Below are 27,253 nucleotides of genomic sequence, written 5' to 3'. Positions count from 1 at the left end.
TTTGATTTATTTATAATTTTGATATAGCTATAATATGTCAAATGTATGTTTTGAGACTCTTGGGGCTTGCGGAACTTTTCTTTTTAAGCGGTGCCGTCGCTGTTGATGACGACATATATCTACGACTTGTAGTTCCTGTCACTGCATGCGGTTTTGTTGGTGAGAGCTTTTAATTTAAGTGTTTCTCGCGTAAACAAACAGCGCTGTGACAGTGTGGATTTTCTCAAAGCGTTGCACTCAGAGCGTTAACCATTTCAAATTAGCGAAAAATTGATTGAATTTATAACACGTGAGTGGGGAGGCTCGCTAGCTAGCTACGTGGCTAACCAAAGCGATTCACGCTCGTATTGGATTAGATGTTGGAGGGAGTCCTTCGACTGGAGTTACTACTATGGCTGGGAGCAGGATGCAGCTGGAGCTGTCCCGTGTGGTTCAGGGGAGAAGTCGGCTGGGTGTCCTGAAGGGACTGGGTAGGACGGGACAGCACTCACTGGAGGTCCCGGGGTGTCTGCTGTACACGCGCTTAGGCACAGTCCCCCACCTCACCCAGGATACACTTCACACGCTGAGCAACCTCCCCTCTGTCACTCAGGTCACGCTGTCGCACATGTAAGCTGTACCATCATACACACTTCACAGCATCCACACTGATTTTTTTTATTTTATCTTTTTCAATCTAACCTACATCTCCATCATTCTCCTAGAGCTGAGCACCAGGAGGTGCTGGAGGAGTTTAAGGATGGGTTCAGAAAGTTTGCAGGTACAAATCTACCCTCTTGTCTTTCCTTTCAGTACGTTATTCTCACAGAAAGTAATGAGAGCAGAAGAAGAGGAGGAAAGGAATTCAAGCAAGACAGGATTGATTAGTCATAAATTATGACGACACCCAGAGCTTATCCAATGTATTCAAATGTATTTGTTATTGAATAATAGTTAGTCTGTCATCAGATTTTCACCAGAGTTGTAATCATGAAGTGTTGCAAAAGGGTTGACTGATTATCAGTCAGTCTGATTATTCAAGCTAATACTCAGAATTTTTCCATTTATTTTCCAGGCATTATCATCCATCCATCCATCCATCCATACATCCATCCATCCAATTTCTTCTGCTTATCCAATTTAGAGTCGGGGTGGGGGGGGCAAGAGGCAGGGTTCACCCTGGACAGGCCACCAGTCTGTTGCAGGGCTAACACGGAGAGACAGGCAGCCATATTCTTGCTGTGCTCCCCTGGCATTATCATTATTTTTTGAAAGGATAAATTAATTTAGGATATCTGATTGGTTACACAAGCAATGACACACAAGACTGCTGTGCCACAGGTGGGTGTTGGGTAGTGTGTTTATGGTCGGAGCAGGCCTGGCATGGCATATTATGTTGTTATAGGTTAAAAAAGAACAAAATCTGTATTCAGCAAAGGGTGGAGGGTCATATCCAGAGAAAAACCTCTGCAATTAAAGTTGTCAATTTACATTAAAATAAATATTCTCAGATGAAAGTGGCATGTTTCGAAGAAACATTTGCTCTTTAAATATATACAGAATTTCTAAGAATTTTCTTGTGCTTTTCTAAATTTTTGGCTCTAACCTGTAGGTAAAGGCATTCTGAACTCATCTGTTCATAACTACAACGCCACCAAATTAAACAGAAATCAAAACAAGCCTGTGCAGTGTTTCACTTTTATAAAATGGCAACTGTTGCATTTTTATAACAGATATGACTAGATTCTACTGTTAGAGAGAGTTCCTGGGTGAAAGGGGATAAAATTACTGCCTGAGTATTGTTGTTGACCATGGTCATGCCTTTTTGATTGCTGTGCAGCCACCTTTAATTGGGTGCTTCCAGCAGGATAATGCTCCATGTCACAAAGCTCATATCACCTCAAACTGGTTTCTTGAACATGACAATGAGTTCACTGTACTTAAATGGCCTCCACAGTCACAGATCTCAATCCAATAGAGCATCTTTAGGATGTTGTGGGAAAGGATATTCTCATCATGAATGTGCAGCTGAAAAATCTACATCTACACTGTGTGATGGTATCATGTCAGCATGGACCAAAATTTCCAAATAAAGTTTTTAGCATCTTGTTTAATCTGCACCATGATGAGTTTAGGCAGTTCTGAAATCTAAATGGGGTCCAAACAGGCACTAGCAAGGTGTACCTAGTAGAGATCCTAAAATGTCACAGGGATATGGCGACCAGGTATAAATGTAGCCAAAGCTGTGTGTTTTAAAACAAACACGTGTTGTGTGGACATGGCCTAGGCTATACCCAGCCTCAGGCAGCCACTTTTAAGAAAATTAGAAATGTAACCCCGGGTATCATCACTTGGAATAAACTAGCACTGATTACTACAATGCTGCCTCTGAAGCACCTGAAGGGAGAAGCAGTGATTGAATAGCCTTTGCTGCTATTAGACAGTTTTGTTTTCTCACTTTCTGGTCCTCTGCAGCGGCTGGGTTTGCTGATAAGGATACTGCTCATTTCTCTCTGTCGCCACATTAACATGCAGCGATGAAGCGCCTCGCTCCGTCACCTGGCTTCGTGCTCGACCTCCTTAACCCATTGTTGCTGGGTTTTTTTTGTGAGTGATGCAGTTATGTTTGGTTTTAGGTCTTCATGATACTGTGTTGTACTGCTCCCTTCACGACCCTGCCACCCCTTGCCCGACAGGGTATACCACCAACAAGGTGAGATCACTCATGATGCAATAAAGTAAAGGCCCCGGTGACTTCACTGCTGCCTCTGGTTAATGATGATTGGGTGTGATCAGAGGTGAAACAAGCTTCTCACATAGCTTTGTGTTGTTTTTAGACGTTGTCAGTGTGGGGCAGCGGTGGGAGGATAGAACTAACAGCGGCCAAGTTCATGGCTCTTCAGAAGGCCGTACAGCCAGACTGGTACCAGAGCATGGCAGATGGAGAGACCTGGCAGAACAACACCTCTCGCAAAAGAGTCAGAAAGTCGGTCGATCGGACTCTGGCTCATTTGGATGAGTGTTTGCTGGTGCACCAAAATTCAAAGGTACACACAAAGTTCAGCAGCCACTGAACACGCTTGCATTTGCAAGTGAGTCATGCAGAGCACGAACACACAAAACAAGGATTGATGTTAGTGTAGGTGTTACAGGGGCTGCTGTGAATCTGAACTATAGCTGGGAACTCTGAGATTAGGTTGAATACATTATCAGCAGGTGTGTGGTGGTGTAACATCAAGCATGACTAATGAAATACTCTGTTTTGCTTCTTTGTTTTTTTTTTTTTTAAAAACTGCAGTCAAATTGTCGCTCATTTGATGAGAGGGTGAACTGAGTAAAAAAGGATTAATATGAAGAGGTGCGGGGGAACTGTCATGACTGGTGCATATGACATCTTTGCTCAGTTACGCCTCAGTAGATAATAGATTTTTTTTTTAAACCATACCGCTTTAGCCTTAGGACATCTACAGCTTCCCTTGTAGGAAATAGGTTATTCCATTTTTTGTTGTTGTTGTTGTTTGTTTCCAACTGTGGATCCCAGTGTTTTATAAGCTTATGTTTGCTCTTGCCTCTGTCTTTTCTAAATTCTCGTAAATTTACGAGCTGTTTCCTCACCTGAATGCAAACCAAATGTTCCTTGAGGCCAAAACCAGAGAGTGAGGAGTCATGTTTAGCAAAGAGAACTGACAGCATACTGCAGGTAATTCATGACATGGGCTTGATTGCTGCCACACTCCCCAAGTCCCCACCGTATCTTACTTCCTCGTGACATGGAGTCAGATTCATGTGTTAAATCTTCAAAATACAGACAGGTTCTGGCAAGATTAAAACCTTTTAATTTATTTATTTAAGCAGCTGCAAATCTTGTCAAGGACAGTGTGTGCTCATGAAAATCTAGACTTGTATCTGTTAATCCTCTTTCTTTCCTCTTGCTTACTCTTTTATTATTTTGCAGTGTTTTGACCATTTTTTTTAATCACCATGGTGTCATTTCTAGGAGTTGGAGGGAGTGGAGGTGTTTGGTGTGGTGGAGGGAGGAGACATCCTGGAAGAGAGGGTACGCTCTGCCAGAGAGACTGCCAAGAGGCCCGTGGCAGGATTCTGCCTGGACGGCCTCCAGACAGGCTCCATGGACCAAACCCTGAGGACCCAGCTCATCACTGCTATGATCAAGGAGCTGCCTGAGGACAAACCCAGGTTTGCCTACTCATGGCTATGTGACCTAAGTGAATTTTTTAAATGTTTTTCCTACTGCTTATACAATTTTTTCCAGCATTTAATTGAAAAGCATTGACTGAACACAGTCAACCAGGACAAACAAACCATACCCTCTATGCTGCTGTTTTTCATTTTGTGCCACGGGACAATTTAAGTCATGCTGTGCATTTATCTGCCAGCTGGAGTTTTGGCTTTTGAAGCTCTGTGTCTACACAGAAGCTCACTGCAGGATAACAACTAATCATTATTTTTAGCATCATTAATTGTTTTTATTACCACTGAAAAATGCATTCTGCTAATGACTTAAACATGCACATTACTGAATAGCCATGTATTTAATTCAAGACTGCCACTAACAGTTTAATGCACAGATTACTCAATTATTTGGTTAAAACATCAGAAAATAAAAATGTTAAGTGTCTTTTTACAGCTGTTAGAGTTCAAGAGGATAAATTTAGATGTTACAGCAACAAGATTTTTAGACTTTCTGTTCATTTTCTCATTTTCATTCATTTTTTCCCCCCTCAGTCATTTCATCAATTAATTGACCCATTATTTATTTACATTATTTGTGAACATCTTAAAGAGGCAAACCACATTTTTGTCACAGTGGAACACATTAAGTCATATTTAACTGACAGATGAATGAATTACTCATTCATTTCTAATAAATGTAGCAATTTATTATTTAAAGATGCCATAATTCAGAGACTCTGAGCAGGCACATTTGATGTATTCTGCTAAATTAATTAATTGTCCTGCGTGATTAATTATAAGTGAAAACCCAGCAGCTATCCCTCGTCCCCATCCCTTCCACAATCTTTAAGCACTCATTATCTCAGTTCGACCTTAAAGTACTGGTGTCATTTAATTTTCATTCATTGCACCACTCTTTATTACGTTTCTCTGATGTTTTGCTGAGCCTGTTTCTTTACTTACATTTTGCCACTTTTATAAGAAAAAATATGCAATGTACAAATTCAAAGACAAAAACGTGCTAAATAATATTTTAGGTTGAAAAATCCACATGTAGATGTGGATTTTTCCTTTCAAGATTCTCATATGACCTCATTGGACGACGGGGGAGCTCTGGTGGTGGCTTTAAGAGTGGATCTGCATGGAGTGATAATGTAATCAGAACTGAGTGGTCTGTGATCAGGAGCTTCCTGTGAGCTATGCTAAGTTAGCTTGTTAACAGGCTCATCTGGAATATCATTGGGCAGCATCCCTGCTGGTTGTTCTGGCTGTTAGGGATGCAGCTTCCTACCAGAAAGTAGAGAGGAGTCATTATCGAATGCTAAATTTGCCTTGACCTTGATGCCTTCAGGCAGAGAGTCAGAAGGAGCCCGGGAAAAGGGAGAGTACCAACCAGCCAACCAACACTCCAGGGTGTACATGCTGTTGTAGAGAAGAGGCATGCTGCTGGTGTTTCTGTTTTTATCTGCCAGCAATATGTTGTTGACATGTTACATCAATGTTTTATTCATACAGCATTTATTCATTGATTTTTTTTTTTTTTTTTTTTTTTTTTTTTTTGTGTGTGTGTGTGTGTGACTCTCAGACTCCTGCAGGGTGTGGGACGACCTGATGAGGTGCTGGCGTGCGTCGAGGCCGGTGTGGACCTGTTTGAGAGTTTTTTCCCCTTCCTGGTGACGGAGCGAAGCTGTGCTCTCTGCTTCAGCTTTGACATATCCCCGGACCCAGAACGCGCAGGTAGAGCGCCCCTTGCAGGTGTGGTGAAGAGCTGTGCTAAAGCACAGTTAACACTTTTGTACCTCGTCGCAGTCATCAGCTGAAGTAGCATTATTATTGCCAACAGAACTAAACTGAAGTGAGAGAAAATTTCACTTCACTGGCAGTTTTGGTGCACCCATATCAATCTATAATCTGTTTATAACTCATGCATATAGCCCCTCAGCACCAAACTCCATGAATAAAACATTGTATTGTTATTGTATTGGTAATAATTCAGCAGTTTTCCCGTTCACTTGTATTCCAGCGTTACTTTTTATGCTGTAACATGTCAGGAAGTATCAATGAAGCTTGTTAATTTCCTGCTGCTTTAGCATTCCTAATTACTGGACTTTAAACTTTATTTTAAATGCTTTTTTTTTTATACTCTACAGCACCTACACATTTCCTAGAAAGCATCTTTCTGGTACTTATTAGGCAGCAACACGCAAGAGTCATTCTGTTTTCAGACATGTAGCAGATTTAGTTTCGTATTCAAAGGGCAGGAAGGAAATGAGGAGAAAAAGCTTTTAAATGAGACATTTTTGAATTCGGTTGCGTTCCTTTTTACAGATCTGCTCTGGTAAAAAGCAAATGACCTTTCAGGTACAGCTGTTCTGCTCAAAGTGTGATGAAAGAAATTACCCCAAAAGATGGAAAACACAGATTCCCTTTCAGAGCTTGCGCTGTGTGTACCTCAAGGAAACTGACCTGTAACTGTGTAATTTCTATGGATATTCAAATTAAAATGAACCCTGACTACATGTGAATGATAACCAGAATAGTGGATTAAAGAGGTATGACCAGAGCAATGTGAAAAGATAAAAAGATATAAATACAGTGAGATTTCATGTATGAAGAAGCATCAGTGTTAATGTTTTAGAAAGGGGCACTGGTGCTACTTTGATGTTTTAAATGGCAGAGTCTGAGTTAACTGATAAAACAGAAGTGATGATTAAATTTGCCCTAGCAGATTTGTTAATTTCCATAGGAGGAGCCTTTGATGATGAGTTTAAATTGCGCACAGAGTTAATGTTCCTGGTTCTTATACAAGTATAAGAAGGGCTTTCATCTCACAGCGATGCACAGAGAATCAGACCAATATTAATCAGACTTTAATGGTTTCATTGTAAAGACCTCGCAGAGTGTTTTGCCTTGATCTAGTTTTAATTTGGTGGGAACTCAGGATGAAAGCTGCTGGGGACAGTTTTCACATAACGAATAGAAAATAACTTGTTATGTGTGGGTATGGTGATCATTAACATCTGATCTGTATATGACGGGTTGTAACTTGTGCTTTTGTTTGTGTTTGTAGTGGCTGGTCTATATTGTACAAGCACAAGATTAGTTAAAAATAGAAATTGCAGTTCAGTGTGGGTCAAATAATATCAAAGTCATGACAGAGTTACAGAAATCTTTATTGTTATCCCCAGTGAAAAGCTGCAGAAGCCTTGGCCTGCTTGTACCTAATTAAGAAGTTATATTAATGTCGTCTCACAGAGGGACATTTGGTACCTGGTGATGTGTAATGTCAGACAGCATTAATCGATTCTGCACATGGAGCAAAATGGAGTTCAGTGGAGGTGAGCACTGTGATGGTGTCAGAACCTTAGAGAAATTCATATTCACCATTCAGCCAATTAAAAAGCCCTGTGGGATGTATGTCAACACCCCCACTTCCCAGTTAAGGTTCTTTTAGACAGGTCAGTGCATATGCTAATTCACCCTTTCCTCCCTTCTCACCCTCTTTAAGTATTCATCTGTCAGACGGTTTCTTTCTCTATTTTTAGAACTCCCTCCAATCTTTTTTTTTTTTGTCCTCTCACTGCTATTTCTGACACATTAAGCAGGGTAACTGCTTACCTGACATAAGGCTAAGGGGGTTTTAGCATATAAAAATGATTATGCCATAGAAAAGTGGAATTTGGAGTGAAAACAGCATGCACATTAACAAGTAGAAAACAGAGTGTCTGCTAATTGCAGCTAAATTGGTTTGGCTCTAAGCTGTTCCTTCTAAATGCTAACTAACGTAGCTTATCAGAGTGGCGGTAATGATGTTTCTGCTGCCGCTGACTTGGGGTGCTGAAACTATCTTCAAATCATATTTTAAATGTCTGTAAAGATGAACTTATTGGCCTGGCTCATTAATTCAAATAGATGAGAACACATTTTGTTTGTAGATGTGTTTTACATGCAGACTTTAGATTGCTGAACATTAAGTTTGCAGTTTGGAGTTTTCTCTCTTACGGTTTTCTTGAATAGCCTGTCACAATGATAGCCTTCAAACCCCAGTCTCTTTCTTCTTAGATCCCGCTTCTGTTGTTGCTGCTCTTTGCCTTTGTAATGCAAAATTTAATCTTCAGTGAAAGTTACTTTTCACTTCTTTATGTTATATTAGCTTTGGTCAAGCCTCATTCCACCCAGTTTTATTCTGAGGCTTATCACCTCCCCTTTTAAGCTCCATACAGACACCATGATAATTTCCGTTTTATGCTTTGTTTATGCACTTTGTTGCTCTCTGCATCACCTCTTTCGATTTCCTCTAAACCCATTATGCTCTTCTCTTACCGTTTAATCTCTATCTTTAATAATAGACATTGCTGCGGATTACTTTTTTCCTTTTTCTACTTCTCCGGCAAAGCCTCCAGTCTTCCTCATATCTTTTGTCTGTTACTGGACAGAAATTTGGTCCTTGAAACAACAACCCTCTTAGCGATGTGATATTTTGCTAGGAAACTGTGAAATAGGTGCAGTGATTTATTAAAATGTGAAATAAATAGTAATACAGTATATAAGGCAAAAACAGAGTTTGTACAATTCTAATGAGCTTGAAAGTTAATATTTGATATGATCACCTTTATTCTTCAGCACAGCCTGAACTCTCTTAGGCAACTTTCTTGTAATTTCTTTAAGGACATTCAAAGCTCTTCTTTGGATGTTTCTGCCTTTTTGTTTCATTCTCTATCAAGATGATCCCACACTGCTTCAGTAATGTTGAGGTTTGGTCTCTGGGGAGGCCAATCCATGACGGATAGTGTTCCATTTTTTCTTTCTATCCATACTTTCCAGAAGTTATTGTGTGGTGGATGGAAATCTGTTGGTACTTTTCTGTGTTCATATTTCCATCAGTTTTGACAAGATCCCCAGCATCACTGGCTAAAATGCAGCCCCAAACCACGAAAGAACCTTCACTGTGTTTTACAGCTGTAGACACGCACTGTTGTACCTCTCTCCTGACCAACTCCATACACACTGAAAATAATTTGAACCAAAAATTTCAATTTTGATTCATCACTCCTTAAGACTTGCTGCTGTCATTGATTTTTCAGTCCAGTCTATTTTTTTTTTTTTTTTTTACGCCAACCTCTTGTTTTTTTTCTTTTTTCTTTTTTTTTTTGTAAGGACATGCTCTACACCATAATATGAGATATGCTCTATGCTGTGTGCCAATGGCTCATTGAGAATCATTTTGTTGGTGGAAAAATACAATTTATTCCAATGTCCAAAGAAAAACCTTCAGAAAGCCTGGAGAATTATTGCTCAAGACCACTTAAAAAATACAAGAAGTTCCTTGGCTCCTTTTTCAGTACTGTAGATCATGCAAATGACTGATAAAAGTTTTTGCTTGATGTTTTTGTAATGCTGTAATTGGTAATTAGCTCGCCTACTCAGGCTTCTCTTGGGTGTTTGTTGTTTAGTAGAGTTCTGCTTCTCTGGCTCACTTTGCTCTTGTCGATAACATCAGTATAGATCATGTTATGCATCTGGATTGCGTCTCAAGACCATCATCTTTCAAGACCAGTCTTGTAAAAATATTTCATCTAAATCAGCTTTGTATTTAGCCCCTCCCCTTTTTGCACTAGTGACTTCAATACAGTAAAACCCCATCCAAGCAGGCATGTTTTCAACTGGCACTGTAGGCGTTCTAGTAGAATAGCAGGAAGAAAGTAGGATGCAGAGGTGTTAGCTGATTCTTCAGTGTCCCAGAAGTATGTGTTTGATTATTACTGTCAGTTGCAATGGAACATGCTGTCTGCCCAGGGATCTCTGCTGGGATTTATAAGATGCATGTATGTTTTGCAGTGCTGGAGTTGAATGAAGAGAAGGAGACAGGAGGGGAGACCCAACAGAATGGCGATCTTAATCGTCATGATCAAACACAGATGACACCCTTTGAGATGAACCTCAAAGAGAAAAGGTTCGTGGCAGCTATTGTAAGACCCCAGTGGGTTTTATAAGCAGCAGTGTTTGCAAGTTCTTTTCTTTCATGTGTTTGCTGAAGACCTAATTTACATTTACAATGCTTGTTCATGAATTCTGCTTAAACTCAAACTTTGTTTGAACTTCTGCCAAGGTACCAGGACGACTTTAGGCCCCTGGTGGAGGGGTGTGGCTGCTACTGCTGTAAGAACCACCAGAGGGCGTACCTGCACCACCTGTTGGTGACCAATGAGCTGCTGGCTGGGGTTCTGCTCATGATCCACAACACAGCCCACTATTACGGCTTCTTCGGGGCCTTAAGAGAAGCTTTGGCCAACGATAAACTGGATCTCCTCAAGAAACGAGTACTTGGGGATGGAAGCCGGCAGACAGAAAGAAAGGAGTAAGATGGATAAGCCAATAGATGCGAGAGGGAATGAGCTGAGGGACTACGGGAGAGAGTTCTTCTTGACTGGAGTGACATGGCCAGAGGCAGTCATAAGTACTATCTTGTTCTGCCAAGTCCAGTCACAGGATGAACTGTGATGCTGCAGAGTCCTTGAGAATGACACACAACATATGTTGCTAGAGCAATCTCTTTCAAGAAGAAGATAAAAGGAGAATGGAGCACATACAGGCAACTTTTTGATGTTTGTGCCTTGGGTTTGTGTCCCGGTTTCACATCTGGAGGACCACTTGCTTAAGCCTATCTATTGATCGGAGTGGACAGCCAGGAGACCAATTCAGGGTTCATTGGCTGGGGTGGGGGGTGGGGGACTTGATAAGAGGTCTAGAGGACTCTGCATAAAACATAGAGCGAGGATGGATGGCGGTGGACTATTGATGACCACTGAAACCTTTATGTGGCCTGATTGCAGGTCAGCAGATGACTAATGTCTCCTGAAATCACTGACATTACAGCACAGAGCAGAGGGAGACCCAACGAGTGTGATCAGTTGTATCGGGGGGGGGCATAAATAAATGCCACTGTTTTTCCTGTTACATGTGAACAGGTCATGCGTAAAATACAATTCCAGTCTTTGTTTTTGTCATTTCATACTTTACTGCTCATTGCTAATCAAACATTTGCCTTTTGTTTATGTGCTTCATGAATATTTATAATGTTTCAGTTGGATACCTACTCTCACACGTATGTAGATTGACTTCATGTATTTTTCAACTTCACTGCCTAACCAGCGTCTATGTTGAGAATGGGCTGTGCATTAAAGAGAACTCCAGTGAGCTCTGGAGTTTTAGACTGACAGCTCCCTCCTTCGTGCCGCTGAGAAAGGATAAAGATCAGATAAAGATATGGGGCTCTGCTTCCTCCCCTGCCATGATGGAGGGGGCTTTTTTTTCAAGGTGAGGAGATGTAATTGACTGCCAGACCATGCAGATGTCTGTGGGGGACAGGGAGCAGACTTACAGAGAGGAGACTGTGACAGATTTATATAACAGTAATGAGGATTTTATTTACATTGCGAGTTTCCTTAACTGCATCCAGCGTTACGAACATGTAGGCTGGAGGATTTGCTGTCATCAGTTGGTGGGCATAAATGCTGAAGGACCAAAGACGTAAAAAAGGGCTGGAAAAGATGAAAAGATGGGTGAAAGCTAAAACAAGCAGTGACCTTCAGCCTGTGTTTATTTTGAGGCTTAATGGGATGGCAACAGACAAACTATTGAGGAGAAGGTTGCAAAGTCAATTCCCCTGGTTAGCTGGTAAAAATAAGAAAGAAAGTAAATGGCTGTTGCCCTCATTTCCCTAGAAAACTGCTGTATAGATATAGATATCTTGTATTAATACAATCTTAGTAGACGTAGAAGGCAGCTAACAAAACAGCAGTTTTATTGTGTAATTTGTATCTTTTTTTTTCCTCCTGCACAAGAAATCTACCCTTGGTAAATATGCACTAATTACAGACCCAAGATTTCATCTCATTATTGCACTAATTAGGCCCTATTGAAGCTGTTACCGTTGATTGTTGAGTGAATTTTCCTTTAATGAGTCTAGACCCTAGCCGATTATTCATTTTCTTGCACTGGTTTATTTATTAAGCTTGTGACCTCCAAAAGTGGAACATAAGTGATTGCAATAATGATAAGATGCGGCACAGTAAATAGGATTATAAATAGGAACGTAGCAGATGAGAATGTGTTTAAACATAACAGCTCGGTTTAATGCTCCAATGTGTTAAAAGGAAAAAAAATGAAGGTGTAAAAATGGGAACAGTTTGTGAATTTGGAGAATACAACTTACATTAACAGATCTGCACAAGGCTGCACACTCTCCTCCAAAATGCACATAAGAAATGTGTAATATAGTAATGTGAAAAACAAGGTTTTCACAGGGCTCTGTGCAGTCCTGTGAAAATCTAAGTGCACCCCATGATTCAGTAATTTAACAGCAAGGAATTGTTTTCTGTATGACTTTATCAGTCTCTCACATTGTTGTGGAGGAATTTTGGCCACTCTTCTTTATAACATTGCTTCAGTTCATGGAGGTTTGCAGGCATTTGTTTGTGCACAGCTCTTTCAAGGTCCCGCCACAGTGGTTCAATCAGGTTGAGGTCTGGACCACTGCAGCACATTTGTTTTTCAGTCATTCTGTTGTAGACTTGGGATCATTGTCCTGTTACATGACCCAGTTTGGGCCAAGCTTTAGCTGTCACACAGATGGCCTCATGTTTGACTCTAGAATACTTTGGTTTACAGATGAGTTCATGGTTGCCTCAGTGACTGCAAGGTGTGCAGGCCCTGTGGCTGCAAAACAAGGCCATATCATCACCTCTCCACCATGGAGCTTGACAGCTGGCATGTGTTTGTTTTTTTTCCCAACTGTAGTTTTGTGTATTATGGCCAAACATCTCCACTTTGTTCTCCTCTGTCCAAAGGACATTGTTCCAGAAGTCTTGTGGTTTGCACAGATGCAGCTTTGTGAATCGAAGCCAGCTGCCATGCTCGTTTTAGAGAGAAGAGGCTTTCTCCTGGCAGTCTTTCCAAACAAGCCATACTTGTTGATTTTCAACAGTTAATATGCTAACTGAGGCCTGCAGAGTCTGAGATGTAACTCTTGAATCTTTCTGTGTATTGCTCAGTTTGACCTTTGGGTGAACTTTCTGGGATGTCCAGTCCTGGGAATATTGTGGCAAAGTGCCAACACACAGCTGAATGCTCCAGACCAGCAAACTGCCCAAACCTCTCCTTTTATAGAGGTGCTCACACTTGCTGATGATTATGCACTTGGCTGCTACTTCCTGTGGAAGGAGTAAGGGTGTGCTTAGTTTTTCACATGACTGCATATTAAAACAATGCGGCTGCTGATTCATTTGCACTGTAGATTTATTGCATCTCATATTAAATGTTAACTGGTGCTGCTTTAAACTGGCAGTGCTACAAAGAAGCTGCTTAACAATGGCTTTAATTTGAAGTTTGCATTTATCTAAATGGCTGTTATCGCTGTCGAACGCAGTTTAAACATTTTTTCTGTGGATGTTTAGTTACATAAAGTAAGAGCCAAGATAATGCGACCACAATATAATCTATCTCATGCTGCATAAGAGTTAATTTCTTCTTAGGAGTTTTACAGAGTGGGGCTGATGGTAGCGCTTATGCTCATTCACTGTGTGCCTCTTTCACTGACATTGGCCACAGTTTCCAAGTAAAAGAGCTCTGAATGACAGAGTCAGCAGGTGGTCCTCATAGCTCATTTCAACCAATTACACAGATGGAGAGAACCATTCAGGCTGGATCACTACAAGTATCTTTCTTCCTCTCCGCTCTTCTGGACAAGTCTGCAGCGTGAGCTGAGCATTTATCTCACACTTCACACGGCAGCTGGATTGTTATCTGCTGTCATGGTAGCACAATGTACAGGGGAAAAAAAAAAGAAGTGAGCTCAGCTGCTCTTGTGAAACAACACGGTTTTATGACAAAGTCTCATAAAGCCAGTGGGCCGAGGTGCAGTGGGTGTTATTGTGGTAGAAATGATGGCCAGCAGAGGGATTTATTGGTGAGGGATTGTGTTGCTAGAGTCTTTTCAGAAGGAAGACAGTGCCTGTATTTTTCACTTATAGAAACCAGTGTCCGCAGTGAAATGGGAGCTTAAATCTTGTCTGAGCCATGAGTGGATTGCTGAACAAGCCTACTGGGCACATGCCCAACAGCAACATGAAGCGTTTTTAAAAAAAAAAAAAAAAAAAAGCTCTGAATATTTCCTGTAGGAAAGTCAAACAACTTTCAAAGAGATGCAAAATGTCCACAAAAAAACACGCACAACATGGCTACAAAGAGACAAAAAATGACTACAAAGAGATGCAAAATAGGCATAAGGGTATTCAAAATTATTACAAAAAGACTTTTTTAAAAAAAAAAATTTTTTTTTTTTAGTCTGCTTGGCTTCTGTGTAAAGAGCGGTGGGTGGCCTACATTTCTGTGCCCGGGAGCCTGTTATCTCGATTTGTTCAGAGCTCCAGCTTGTTCTTAAAGTACAAGGCTGGTGACTTTCTCTATTTTCATTATTAATACTTAAAACAACAAGCCCGTATTGTCTGACTGTCCAAAACCTGATGCAGCTTACTCATCTTTGCCAAAGAGCTCCAGTAATCTCTGTTTAAACATATTACTGAGCCACAGTGATGCAGTGGGTGGTATGAATTTCTGTTACAGAAAATGCAGGCAAGATAGTTACAGTAAACAGCTCCATAGGCTTTATTTTAGTCAGCATGGTAACAGTGTTAGACACTGTTTTCTCTTCTGAACATGCTTAAAAATACTATTCTCTGATTCCACATCTAGCAGGTTCTTCCTGATTGATTGTTGATTAATGCTTATTGTTCAAAGTCAAGAGAGAGACATCAAGTGACAGCCTCTGGGGCTGTTAAATGAAACCAGTGCAGAAGAGTTGAAAACTGCTGCTTGAATGGCCTCTAGAGGGTGGCTTCAAAAGTGAGTCATTCCCCATCCACTCTCATGTTAAAATCTCCATTTTTACAGCAGACATAATTTTACAAAAAATGGTTTTAACCTCTGTATCTAATTTTATCCTTCATGATGAATGATTGTTGAAATAACATTCATTTAAACTGTATTCAAGCTTAAAGTTATGCATTATTAGGCAGGTCTCTGACAGCTAGCTCCTGAGACAGGTGGCTGGCCTTGCTGCACATGTGCTGAAATAAGCTGATTTCAGTTCGTGTGCATCAGACAGCATGCTAACACAAAGCAAGGAAGCTGGAGTAAGTGTATGCTGACCCCAGACCAGCAGCCAGAGACTGATCTTATCAAAGCAGCTAGCTATTTTCTCAGAAGTTTGAGTAAGTCGTAATTTTGAAATGACTCAAAGTTTTGAAATTTTTGAGGCAATAATATTTACAGTAGAATGACAGCAGTGATCACTGAAGTCTCTATTGGCTGATTTTCAGTTTTGCTCTGTTTTCTCAGTTTTGCATTCTAACTAGATCATACGTGCATCCTTATTAGGACACTGATTTGTATCTGTGTGTAGGATTGTAGCCTCGAGTTTATATTATTACCTGGTAATGCTGCTGCAGTGCATTTCAGGTCCTGTTACGTAAAAGTAATGTAACTTCTCCGAGGAGTAATTAAGTAACACTGTAATGACACCAACACATATATTAACAGCTCATCCAAAAAAAGTCTGAGCTCAATTTTTTTTAGTGAGTAGATTTCCATTATTTTAGCGCTTGGTAACGTATATGAAATGAAGTTCATTTTGTAAGTTACAACCTGTTTGTGTCGCTGGGGTTGTGATTGAGACTGTCATTAGGATGTGAACATGCAGTGTTTGGTTTCAAAAAGCTGGTAAACGCTGAGCTTGAAGCTTCACAAAGGATCCTCACTAACCAGCAGGCGATGTTACAGTGGCTTCTTCAGTCTTCCATCTATAGTCCAGGACCCCGAGTCATTAGGATGTGATATGTAATAAAAGAAGCTGGAAAAGCAGTGTGCTTTACACACTCTACTATGATAAACATTATTGGCATTATTACACTGAGGAGCTCTTTTTTTGAATGCAGTGCAGTTAGGGAGCAGTGGAGCAGCAGTGGAGCTTTATGGGTTAAATTTGAGCTTGGCCATACAGGGAATATTTATTATGATGAATTCAGTGTTGTTTTGAACTTTTATTTATTTATTTTGATACAGACACAGTCTCACCATGGTGCCAGCTAATCTTCTGGGTTTTCTTTCATTTCACTCAATCAAAAACAATCAGTACACCGTGAACCGAAACAGACGCCTTCCTCACCGCTCCCGATACTCCTCTCCATCCCCATGGTAACCCTTGACCAGGAGCAAGGAGCAGCCGTGCTTCTCCACCCTGTGTTGTTATAAGGGGCTGCTCACCGAACAGGAGGCCACATATTTTACCTGTTCCCTGATATATATTTCAGGATTCATTAATGCACATAAATCATCAGGTGACAATGTTCTAAATTAACTGGGACCTTCCCCTGCTGTCGGATGCTCCGGGTGAATATTCTATCAGGGCTGCAACTCTGCACATCGTAATGTGAAATATAGGTTAAAGTGTTAGGCTGCAACATAAAAAAGAAGGTCATAACACATTATTGCTCCAGACTTTCTGGTTAAGACACATCATGACCGACTGTCCTGATGTCTTGTATAAGTTTAATGGGATGTGATACGAAGGTGGAATAATTCTCTTTTTGTAGAAGCATTATATAAATCTGTTTTCTGCCTGCGCGAGTCTGAAAATGGTTTATGCCCAGCTTGTTACCACACATACAGCATCATAATATTTGGGTGATATAGCAACACTTTGCAGGCCTGACTGCATGTCATGCTTCATTACTGGGATTTTTACACTGTAAAAATCTGTATTTTCTTGTTAGTGAACCTGAATTGTTTTGACACTATTTTCATTCCTAGCACCAGCACTCGGTGCAGCTAAAAGCATCCATATTGTTGCACACTCCTGGTGTATTTAAGGGAGTTTCAACCACATGAAAAATTGCATGGGTGTCCAAGTTCAAGTGACACAGTCTAATCTTAAAATTAAGCATAATTGGGACAGAACACACCACAGACTAGCAAAAGATAAAAACAGAACAAGTATATAAGTATATGAAGAAAAATAAATGTGATAATTATTATTTGCTGTGTGGACTGGAGCCGATCCCAGCTGACACTGGGTGAGAAATATGCTACACTCTAAGCAGGTTAGCAGTCAGTCACAGCACTAACACGGAGTCCCAGACAACCATTTCTAACAGCCAATTTAGAATTGCCTATTAACCAAACATGCAGCATGTTACTGGATTATCCTGACCAACAGGGGGGGGCATGCAGGTGGAAATAGAGCACACAAATTTAATGCAAATCTAGTGAAAATAAAATAATTTAGGAAGATAAATGGAACAATTAATGTGTTTTCCCCCAACATACACATTTAATTTGGTTGTCAATCCTTTAGTTTGCCTGTGCACGTGCACACACACAAACACACACACACACACACTGGTAGTGTGGAATATACAGTCATCACATTATTGACTGGTGAGGTTTGCCGGGTCACACAAAATAATATTTCACTGGAACAGTTTTTTTTTTTTTTTCTCTGAGTCAGCATAAAAGAAATTCACAGTAAGAAAAATGGGTGGAATTTTTAGACAATATTAAAAAGTGTTTTTTTTTTTATGACATGTATATGAATCAAACCTCAAACAATACACCTAGAACAGGAGGGTGAAAGACATTTTTTATTCCTTGTCAGCTTAAATTTGTTGGAGTAATGACATGTCAGTATTATTGATGTAGCAGTTGTTCTGGGGATCTATTTGATCAGAGCTCAGACCTTCTGCATGCACAGTTTCTGCTCTTCATGTTTATTTAACTAAACACTGAGTGCTCCAGGAGGGTGGGCAGTGATTCTGTAGTTTTTGTGTTTCATTAAAGCAGGTCACAGGAGCTGAAGGAAAGGTTTAGTAGGAGGGAATAGGATGATAAGGCCATGCAGGATCTGACCTTTACTGATGAGCATAATTTGTTTGTGTGTGAAAATGGGGGGAAGAAATGTCTCATTGTGCATAATTTCTATTTGCAGCACTGGATGGAAGAAGTGATGCATGAAGGAAGTAAGTGTGAATGAAGGTAAATATTCAAGCTTAAAGTTACCTGTTGCTTATTGCCCCTCATAGAACAGTTCCCCTTTTACAGAGCAGGAGCTTGCCTAAAGTGGTGTACTTGAAGTGTTTTTCTCCAGGGAGACAGTATTTCTAGATATGCATTAAATTGAGCCCCTGTTACATAATGAGGGATGATGGATTCATTTAAAATGCACCTTCAAACCAAAAACTATTTGATTCCAGCTGTTTCTCCTAGGTTATGTAGAAAGAGCGAATTGATGTGATTACCCTGCCGTCATACGCAGCTATTACATGGATTTCCACAGCAAGCAACCCATTCAGGACTGTGGAGAAATAAAATGTAGGCACTTTGGGTGTTTTAGATTCCTATCCAACATCAAATACCTGTCAGACACCCCCTGAATTTACTCTGCAGAAACAGCACCACACAAGCAGTGATATTTTATTTTTTTTAAAACCTTCAATGGCAAAAGCAACAGGAGGAGTCCCAGAACAGATGGTTTGACACTTAAAAAAAACACTGAGATTACACAAAAAAACAGAAAATACTGAGACAGCCTAAATTTTTTCTACCTGCTAACTACAATGAAAAACTATGTGCAAGTGAGGACGCTACATATTAATTTGATTTTTAATTTTTTTTTGCCCTTTTCTGCACTTAAATAGAAATCTGTGGTAAATAAAACTATTAATTTAATTATTTTTAAAAGTAGCCTCACTTTGCTTTCAGTACTTAAGTCTTAGGGCATATACTGTGAATGCAAACACTGTCCTTACTTAAACCGAATCATGAATTTATCTACAGTACAAGTAGTTTTACTTGCTTATTCGCTTTTCTGTATTTTCTGCCTGCATAGTAATTTTCATGATTTTACTGGGTGCACTGCAGTCACTGCACATTTTAATGTTGATGTTTTAAATTGTTAATTTTGTAGTGTTGTGGACGTTATTGCAGTTATGTTGTGTTTAACTTTTGATTGCTGGGAATGTGTTTTGTGATTTCTCTAGCTCGTGTAGCATAGGTTTCAGCCAAGTAGCAGCCCACGGGGGGTGAAAAATGAAGCCAATGGGGAAGTACAGTTGTGGTCAGCAGTTTACATACACTCATCGTGGGCATGAATGTGATGGTATTTTGGGGCTTTTAATGATTTCTTTGAACTGTTCTTTTTCAAGGGTGGAATGATTGTACAGCATGCATATTTAATGACTTTAAAAACAAGAATTGGTACACAAGTTGAAATTTTGGGGGGATTTTCTCTCATCCACACAGGATCATAAGTATACATACAGGCTTGAATATATACATACACTCACTTTCTTTTAATAAGTAACACAACTGCAGATTCCATTATCATCAGTTCAGACAACTGTATGTTGTCTGAACCAAGGTTCGGAAGAAGACCCAAGCTATCACCCTCAGATGAGAGGAATTTGGTTAGGATGTTCAGGAACAACCCAGGAACCACTAAGGCTCAAGCCTGCCATGAACTGGAAACTACTGGAACACCAGCGTCACTGTCCACAGTGAAGGTGAGACAGAGTTTGCTGATCAAGAAGAAAGGTGCCCATGGACGAGCCAAATGCCTCCTGAAGAAAAGCTTTATGCTCAGACGAGACAAAAATTGAACTATTTGGCCAAAATGACAAGAGGTATGTTTGGAGGAGTAAAGGAGGTGACTTTCAAACCTAAGAGCACTGCAGCAACTGGCAAGCTTGGCAAGCAAGTTTCAAAAGATGCAACTTTTACTTTGAAGGCGAATGGTCTCTGTTTCTGATTTGTGTTGCACTACAGCTCAGAGAGTAGTTGGACAGTGTTTGTAGACTTGGCCTCAGCCCCTTAGTTCCAGTGAAAGGAACTCTTAATGCTTCAGCATACCAAGACATTTTGGACAATTTCATGCTCGTGTGAACAGTTTGGGGATGGCCCCTTCCTGTTCCAACATGACTGTGCACCAGTGCACAAAGCAAGGTCCATAAAGACCTGGATGAGTGAGTTTGGTGTGGAAGAATTTAACTGGCTTGCACAGTGTCCTGACCTCAAGCTGACAGAACACCACTGGGATGAACTAGAGTGGAGACTGGGAGCGAGGCCTTCTTATCCAGCATCAGTGTCTGACCTCACAAATGTGCTTCTGTTATAGCTGCAAAGGGTGGGCCCACATTATATTAAACCCTACGGATTAAGAATGGGATGTCACTCAAGTTTATCTGTGTGTGAAAGCAAACGAGCAAATACTTTTGGCACTTTGTAGTGTGCGGCCATTATTTTTTGATAGTGCCAACTTTAAGCTAAAGTGGGCTGAAAAGGCACCAAACTTAAACTTTTAGTTTATTTTGGCAGTTTTATCTGGGGTATAAGAAGAAGTAAGGACATGTGGGAATGAGGGGGTGACAGAAATGAAAGTGACAGCAGCCTTTGATGAAGCAGGGGACCAGTACAGAAAGTGAATTTTTTAGTGGGAGAATGAAGTCTGTGGATCCTTCCTTGCTCTTTAGCACGAGCTTCTTTCTTCTTGCCTTTTCGAGTGGCGATGGCCTTTAGGACAGAGTTGTAAGTTCATCAGAACTGGAAGGAACTTCAAAAGAAGATTTGCTCATTGAACTTTAAGTCACATTCCATCTGTTACTCAACATGGCGGCGACTCGCCGCAAATGGAGGCGTTTTAAAGCACTTTTTCTTTTAAAGATCCCCTAAGGACATCAGTTATAAAACATAAAAAATAACTGCATTTAGTAATATTTTATTTGTAATGGATTTTCTACAAACAAACAAACAAAAATTTAACAAACAAACAAAAACATTCCTTAGGAGCATGTTCATTGAGAATTACAGTTTGTGACTGTGTAGACATGCAGCTGCCTCAGGCTTCAGGCTGCACACACAAACAAACCATGTCATTTAAAAGAAATCATGCTGACTCTTATTTGTGCTTTATGCTCAAAAATGACTGCATTGCAGAGAACCTGTTTAATTTTATTAGCATACTGCAGCCATGATATAAAACTTTTACTGCGTAGATGCAGACATCTAGCAGTGTCTGCAGGTGGGGGAAATAATAGAGCAACATTAAGAACTCTAACACTCTTGTCAAAGTTGTTCCCACCCAAATCTAAACCTAAAGAGATTTCAGGCGTTCATATATGACTACAGTAAATACACAACTGTCTGATTCAATATACTAGCTACCAACAGCCGCTAGCAGTGAGCTAACAATATCAGAGTCTCAGTGTGTGGAGAAAGATTTCTCTTGAGGGGAAAAAATACTTACACTGACTCCCACTCACACTGCTGCCTCAGGATAAATAGTTTCAAGCTTCAGAATGAGCTCACTAACAAATGAAATCCAGTCTTTCTTGTTACAATATGGCTGGGTGCAACCTAACTTTCATGTTTTGTTTAAAGAAATTAACCATTTTCAGGAGCATAAAATGAAATGTGTGGAGTGTATGTTTCTATGTTCCCCTTGTGACTGTGTGGGTACTCCAGCTTCATTCCACGGTCCAAAAACAGGCAGGTTAAATAGTGACTATAAATTGGTCATGGCGTGAATGGTTGTTTTCTACAGTGAATGTTTGTAGAGCCTACATAAGTGGCCGACATCGATACCGGCATTTCTGCTTGTGCTGGTGCATGATATAATAATTACTTTGTGGTCGTGTCCCATTGATTTATATTCCAAAACAAATCAAATGCTGGCACGTTTTCCCCTCCTGTGTCTTCACTTTTTGTTGTGATCAGCAAACATATTTATCCCTCAAGTTTTTCCACGTCCTTATATTGATACAATGTTTATTTTTCCTTAAATTGAGATGATAACTGGCAGAAAAAGTAGCTGGAAATCCACAGGAGGACTCGACGGTAATGAACAGGCCAACCACATTAGTAGCATGCTGCATCAACATGACATGTAGTTAAAGTTCTAGGGAGGTGCACGTCTGGTTATGCCTCAGGCCTGAATTATGCTTCTGTGTCGGGTCTTTGCGGGGCCTACATACATAACTGGAAATCCCCTCTGAACCCTGCATGGTAATCACAATCCTTGCGGGCTGCGTCGACCCAACGTGTAGTTACATTTCTTGAGAGGTGCATGTGAGGTTACATCATTGGTTATGACCAGGATTTACAAAACAGACTTAATTTTTCATTCAATGTGACCCAAAGTGTGTGTTTAAGCCCAAGTCAGCAGGAAAGTGTTGGTCAGAACAGAAAGCTGTTTTCTTACAAACTTCTTTAGGACTAGAAGTCTTCTTGCAACCACAGCTATCGCCATCTGGTGGCCTTCAGATAGAATGCAGGTTTACGGCACTTCTGTGTCGGCTTCATTTTGCTAATTTGGAAGCTGCGTCCGTGTTTTATACTGTCTGTGGATGACATACAAGATACTTGTACATCCACAACTCCAGCTAAGATTGCAGGAAGATGCAGGAAGACATCAAGTTCATCAAATAGCACTTCTAAAATCCAACTTTTTGTGTGAAGTATCTTGAAGACACTTTTGAGGAAGTTCTGGATTTATGGCTTGGAAAACGAGCCGTGTGATTGATGCCACTTCTGTCACAGATACACTGACATGCATCGAGTTTGAAGGCAATTTCCTTGTGTCTCGATTGAATCAAGAGATAGATGTCCTGGTGTCTTGGCTGTGGATGTATTCAGCCAATAGGACCTCTGTCAGATGTCATCTCCTTCACCCCAGTCCTAAACTTCTCTTGGGCGTACATGATCTGTGAGCAGAATGCTTCGCCTCATCGCTCCAGGATGATGGGAGTGTGTGCGTCTGTGACTGATGGAGTCTGTACACTCGAAACTCTGGCATTAGTCCACTGTTTCGATGTTGCTGATGAAAAGCCTGTCAGACGGCAGAGCGTCTACACAAATCTCGGCTGTTGTCCACAGCTCCACACCACAAATCTAAAGCACACCCTCAGCTACTCATCCCCCACTTGAAACATTTAGCAGAGTAATGAGCCCAGCACTGCGATCAGTAGAGCAGATAAGAGTGCACCAGTGTACACTGGGACAGTTGTTTTCATTTTTTTTTTTTCCAGATTCATACATCTGTACAACCAAAGTCATTTAAAATGCATAAGATGGGGCTGCAGGGTACCCATGTCCAACCAGCAGCACTCCACCTGCATCATGAATCATTATACCACTGAGGTGGTATTTTGTGACACTGCTGTAGCTGTTCTGGGCTTTTGGGGTCGCTGAATAAAATGTGGATTTTTGAAAGGTTAAGCTGTTGTAGCTGTCTCTGAAATGCTTTACACAGGAAATACCCTCAGAGGACAACAGTTTAACCACAGAGTTGGATATCCATTAATCCACTTATAAAATGAAATCACATTTCAGAATCAGAAAGATAAAGAAACATTTTATTTTTCAAACACTGAAAAAAGAAAGAAAAGACCAAAATACTTATTTAAAAACAAGAGCATGGACATAGTTACAATAACAGGAGCAGAATATTATTATTTAGCCTATAGGTCCCTGTCTGCCTTAGCCTGTTGCTGTTATAACAACTGTCTTTTCATAACAAGACTGATTTTTTTGAATTCCAGTGTGTATTAGCAATGCTATACTTTCAATCAAATTCAATAAACTGGACAAATACCAATAAACCCTACAGTGACCAATGCAGGGACATTTTAATGACTCTGTGTACTGGTTTTCAATCAATTTTATGCAAAAATTAGATATACCAACTCATAACTACTGTTTGAACAATTTTCATCAACACTTAGGGCTTTAAGTAATGTATCTGCCAGAGGCCTCTGCAGCAATCATTCCTCTAGCTCTGTTCAGTGTAAAGCATTAGTGTAGTCATTAAAAGTATAAAACTGCAATAAAATCAAAGCCTATTAGACTAAAAAACATCCATATATTTCTGGGGTCATAAATGACCATACACAACTTGCCATTATCCTTGCTGTGTCAATGGGCCAGTTCCTATAAAACCTTTTAAAAGATGTGGGAGAAGCATCTCTTTCTTTGTGTGATGTGAATCTTCTGTTCTGCCACACAGCTGCTCTATTGGATTGAGATGTGGTGACTGTGGAGCCCAATTAAATCATGTTCAAGAAACCGTTTTGAGATTATTTGGGCTTTGTGAAATGGTGTAATCCTCCTGGAAGCAGCCATTAGAAAATGGGCACACTGTGGTCATAAAAATATGGACAAGGTCAGCAACAATACCACCAGCCTGAGCCACTGATACAAGGCAGGGTGGATCCATGATTTTATGTTGTTTATTCTAAATTCTGATCCTACCATCTGACTATCACAGCAGAAATTGAGACCAGGCAACACTTTTCATGCTCGTTGTCCTATTTTGGTGAGCCCATGGAAACTGTAGCCTCAATTTCCTGTTCTTAGCTGATGGGAGTGGTACCAGGTGTGGTCTTCTGCTTCAAGGTTCAGTGTGTTATATGTTCAGAGATGCTCTTCTGCATACCTTAGTTACAAGTGGTTATTTAAATTACTTAAATTACTTACTGCCTTATTAGCAGCTTGAAGAAATCTGGCCATTCTTCTTTGGCCTCTGGCATCAGTAAGACAATTTCACCCAGAGAACTACGTTCACTGGATATTTTCTCTTTTTTTGGACCATTCTCTGTAAACCCCAGAGATGGTTGTGTGAGAAAATGCCAGTAGATCCCGGGGTAGGGGTCGGGTGGTTCCTTGGGGACCGGGCTGGTGGCGTCCTGGGGTCGCTGTTGGCCCTGGGGTGGTTTCCACTTGCCCCGCCTTCAGAGGGTGGGTAGCTATGGATGAATGTGTGTCTTTGTGTATTTGTCACCGTCTCCGTGAGTATGGGTGGGTGAGTGAATGTGTATGTATGGCATATCTGTGTGTGGGTAAGTATGTATGGGCATGTATGAGTATCTGTGTATAAATGTGTACACGGGTGTCTGGGTGTGTTTGTATGTATGGCTGGACCTGGGTCTGGGCCTTGTGCCTTGCCTCCTGGCCGCTCCTTGCTGGTTGCCTCCTCCCCCCTACCCCCCTGGGATGGGGGTGCCTCGGGGTTCCTGGGTGGGGCTGGGTGTTCTGGCGTGGGTGCTGGCCTGCCCCCCTTGGGGGTGCGGTGCGGGGCTGCGTTGGCTTCTTCGGCGTGGGGGGGGGCTCTGTGGAGGGTCGGGCGGTCCTTGGGTGCCGTGGGCCCGGGAGCCCTGCCGCCGGCCAGTGCAGGGGGCTGGCCGCTGGGGGGTGCTGGCTTCTCATCGCCTTGGGTTCCCTGGAGCCCTCGCTCCTCGACTGGGGGGGCTCCGTCTGAGACCACCCTCTCCCGTCTGCTGGGGTAGGTGTGCGGTTGTCTTTGGACTGAGTGGCCGGGGGTCTTCCTGGCTCTTGGTGGGCTGCTGGTGGCCTGGGGTTCCGGGGGCTTTCCGTACCTGCCTCTGGCTTCTGATGGGTGGAGCTGCAGCGTTTTGCCCTCATTGGTAAGTACGTTCCATGACACAGACACAAACATGACACAGACACAAACGCCCACTCAATCACAACTCAACAAAATTGTTGGTGTGTGTAACATGCTTTGTTAGTTTTGTTTTTCACACACAAATTTATTTTTGCAAGTATTGATAGTATTTTTTTATATGTTAAAGTGATGAAGTATCTGATTAATAGACTTGTGCTCTTTCCCCTTTTTTTTTTGCTCCCTTTCTCTCTCCCTTTTTCTTCTCTTTATTTTCCTCTTCTTCAGCCTGTCAGCTCTGGCTGTTACATAGTATGTGGAAAAAAAAATAAGATAAATAAAATAAAGGGTTAAAAAAAAAAAAAAAGAAAATGCCAGTAGATCAGCAGTTTCTGAAATACACAGAGCAGTCCATCTGGCATCAACAACCATGCCAACCAGCAGGTTGGCTCAATCATGTCTATATGCCTAAATGCACTGAGTTCCTGCTGTGTCATTGGCTGATTGGATATTTTGGTTAACAAGCAGTTGAACAGGTATACCTAATAAAGTGTCAAGTGATTATACACTGTTTAAAAAAATTAAAGGAACTCTTTTTAATCAGAGTATATCATCAAGTCAATTAAACTTCTGGGATATTGATCTGGTCAGTTCAGCAGCAGAGGAGGTTGTTAATCGGTTTTAGCTGCTTTGGTGTTAATGAAATTAACAACAGATGCACTAGAGGGGCAACAATGAGACACTCCCCCCAAAACAGGAATGCTTTTACAGGTGGAGGCCAATTTTTATTCGCTCTAAAATACCAGAATTGCAGCTCCACCACTGGTACTGTTCACAAATGAGAGCACGTTCATCCTGAGCACATGTGACAAGCATGAAAGGGTCTGGAGAAGCCCTGGAGAATGTTATACTGCCTGTAACATTGTTCATTGCCCCCGGTTTGGTAGTGGGTCAGTGATGGTCTGGAGAGGCATATCCATGGAGGAACACACAGATCTCCACAGGCAAGGCAACAGCACCTTGACTGCCATTAGGTATCAAGATGAAATCCTTGGACCAATTGTCAGACCCTACACTGGTGAAGTGGGCCCTGGGTTCTTCCAGGTACATGACAATGCCTGGCTTCATGTGGTGAGAGCATGTAGGCAGTTCCTGGAGGATGAAGGAATTAATACCATTGAGTGGACCCCTGTGCTTGCCTGACCTAAATCCAATAGAACTCCTCTGGGACATTATGTTTCGGTTTATCCGACTCTGCCGCATCACTTTTTCTCTTTGATTTTTGGGACGTCTTTGAATTCAACCCTTTGTAGTTTGATCATTTTCATTTTCATCAAACAATGTGGCATCCTTTTATTCCAGTGTAGAAATCCAGTATGATTTTTTTTTTTTTACCCATTGAGTTCTGATCTGTTTTCAAAGTGTTCTTTTAATTATTTTGAGCTGAACATATTTTAGCCACTCGAGGCTACAGTGATGGAAATGCCTTTAACAGTAGAGTCTGGACAATTTGGGCTCAGACTGGAAAATCTTAAAAACTGTATGATGGATTACTTTAAATTTGTTTTAGATGATTAC

At 41.0% G+C, this 27,253-nt stretch overlaps 1 protein-coding gene across 2 annotated transcripts; it reads left to right on the top strand.

Annotated features, from left to right (window-relative positions):
• Positions 1-100: 100 nt before the first annotated feature.
• qtrt2 (queuine tRNA-ribosyltransferase accessory subunit 2) lies at positions 101-10,864 on the top strand. Of its 2 annotated transcripts, none has more exons than XM_030756815.1 (8): positions 101-609; positions 705-760; positions 2,616-2,692; positions 2,817-3,026; positions 3,977-4,176; positions 5,759-5,910; positions 10,012-10,126; positions 10,283-10,864. In XM_030756815.1, exons 1-8 carry the CDS (start codon positions 392-394, stop codon positions 10,533-10,535), a joined length of 1,281 nt encoding a protein of 426 aa, XP_030612675.1. In that variant the 5' UTR covers positions 101-391; the 3' UTR covers positions 10,536-10,864. The 2 variants fall into 2 exon arrangements, with proteins under 2 accessions (XP_030612675.1, XP_030612674.1); XM_030756814.1 differs by having other exon boundaries at positions 5,759-5,928.
• Positions 10,865-27,253: the final 16,389 nt, after the last annotated feature.

The sequence above is a fragment of the Archocentrus centrarchus genome, chromosome 20 (genome assembly GCF_007364275.1).
Source record: "Archocentrus centrarchus isolate MPI-CPG fArcCen1 chromosome 20, fArcCen1, whole genome shotgun sequence".
Lineage (NCBI taxonomy): Eukaryota > Metazoa > Chordata > Actinopteri > Cichliformes > Cichlidae > Archocentrus > Archocentrus centrarchus.
Note: the sequence above shows the minus strand (reverse complement) of the source record. Positions and strands in the feature narration are given on the sequence as shown.

Coding starts and splice junctions, on each gene's coding strand:
- qtrt2 (XM_030756814.1), top strand. CDS start 392: ATGGCTGGGAGCAGGATGCAGCTGGAGCTGTCCCGTGTGGTTCAGGGG. Junction 4,177..5,758: donor CTGCCTGAGGACAAACCCAG/GTTTGCCTACTC, acceptor TGTGACTCTCAG/ACTCCTGCAGGGTGTGGGAC. Junction 10,127..10,282: donor ATGAACCTCAAAGAGAAAAG/GTTCGTGGCAGC, acceptor ACTTCTGCCAAG/GTACCAGGACGACTTTAGGC.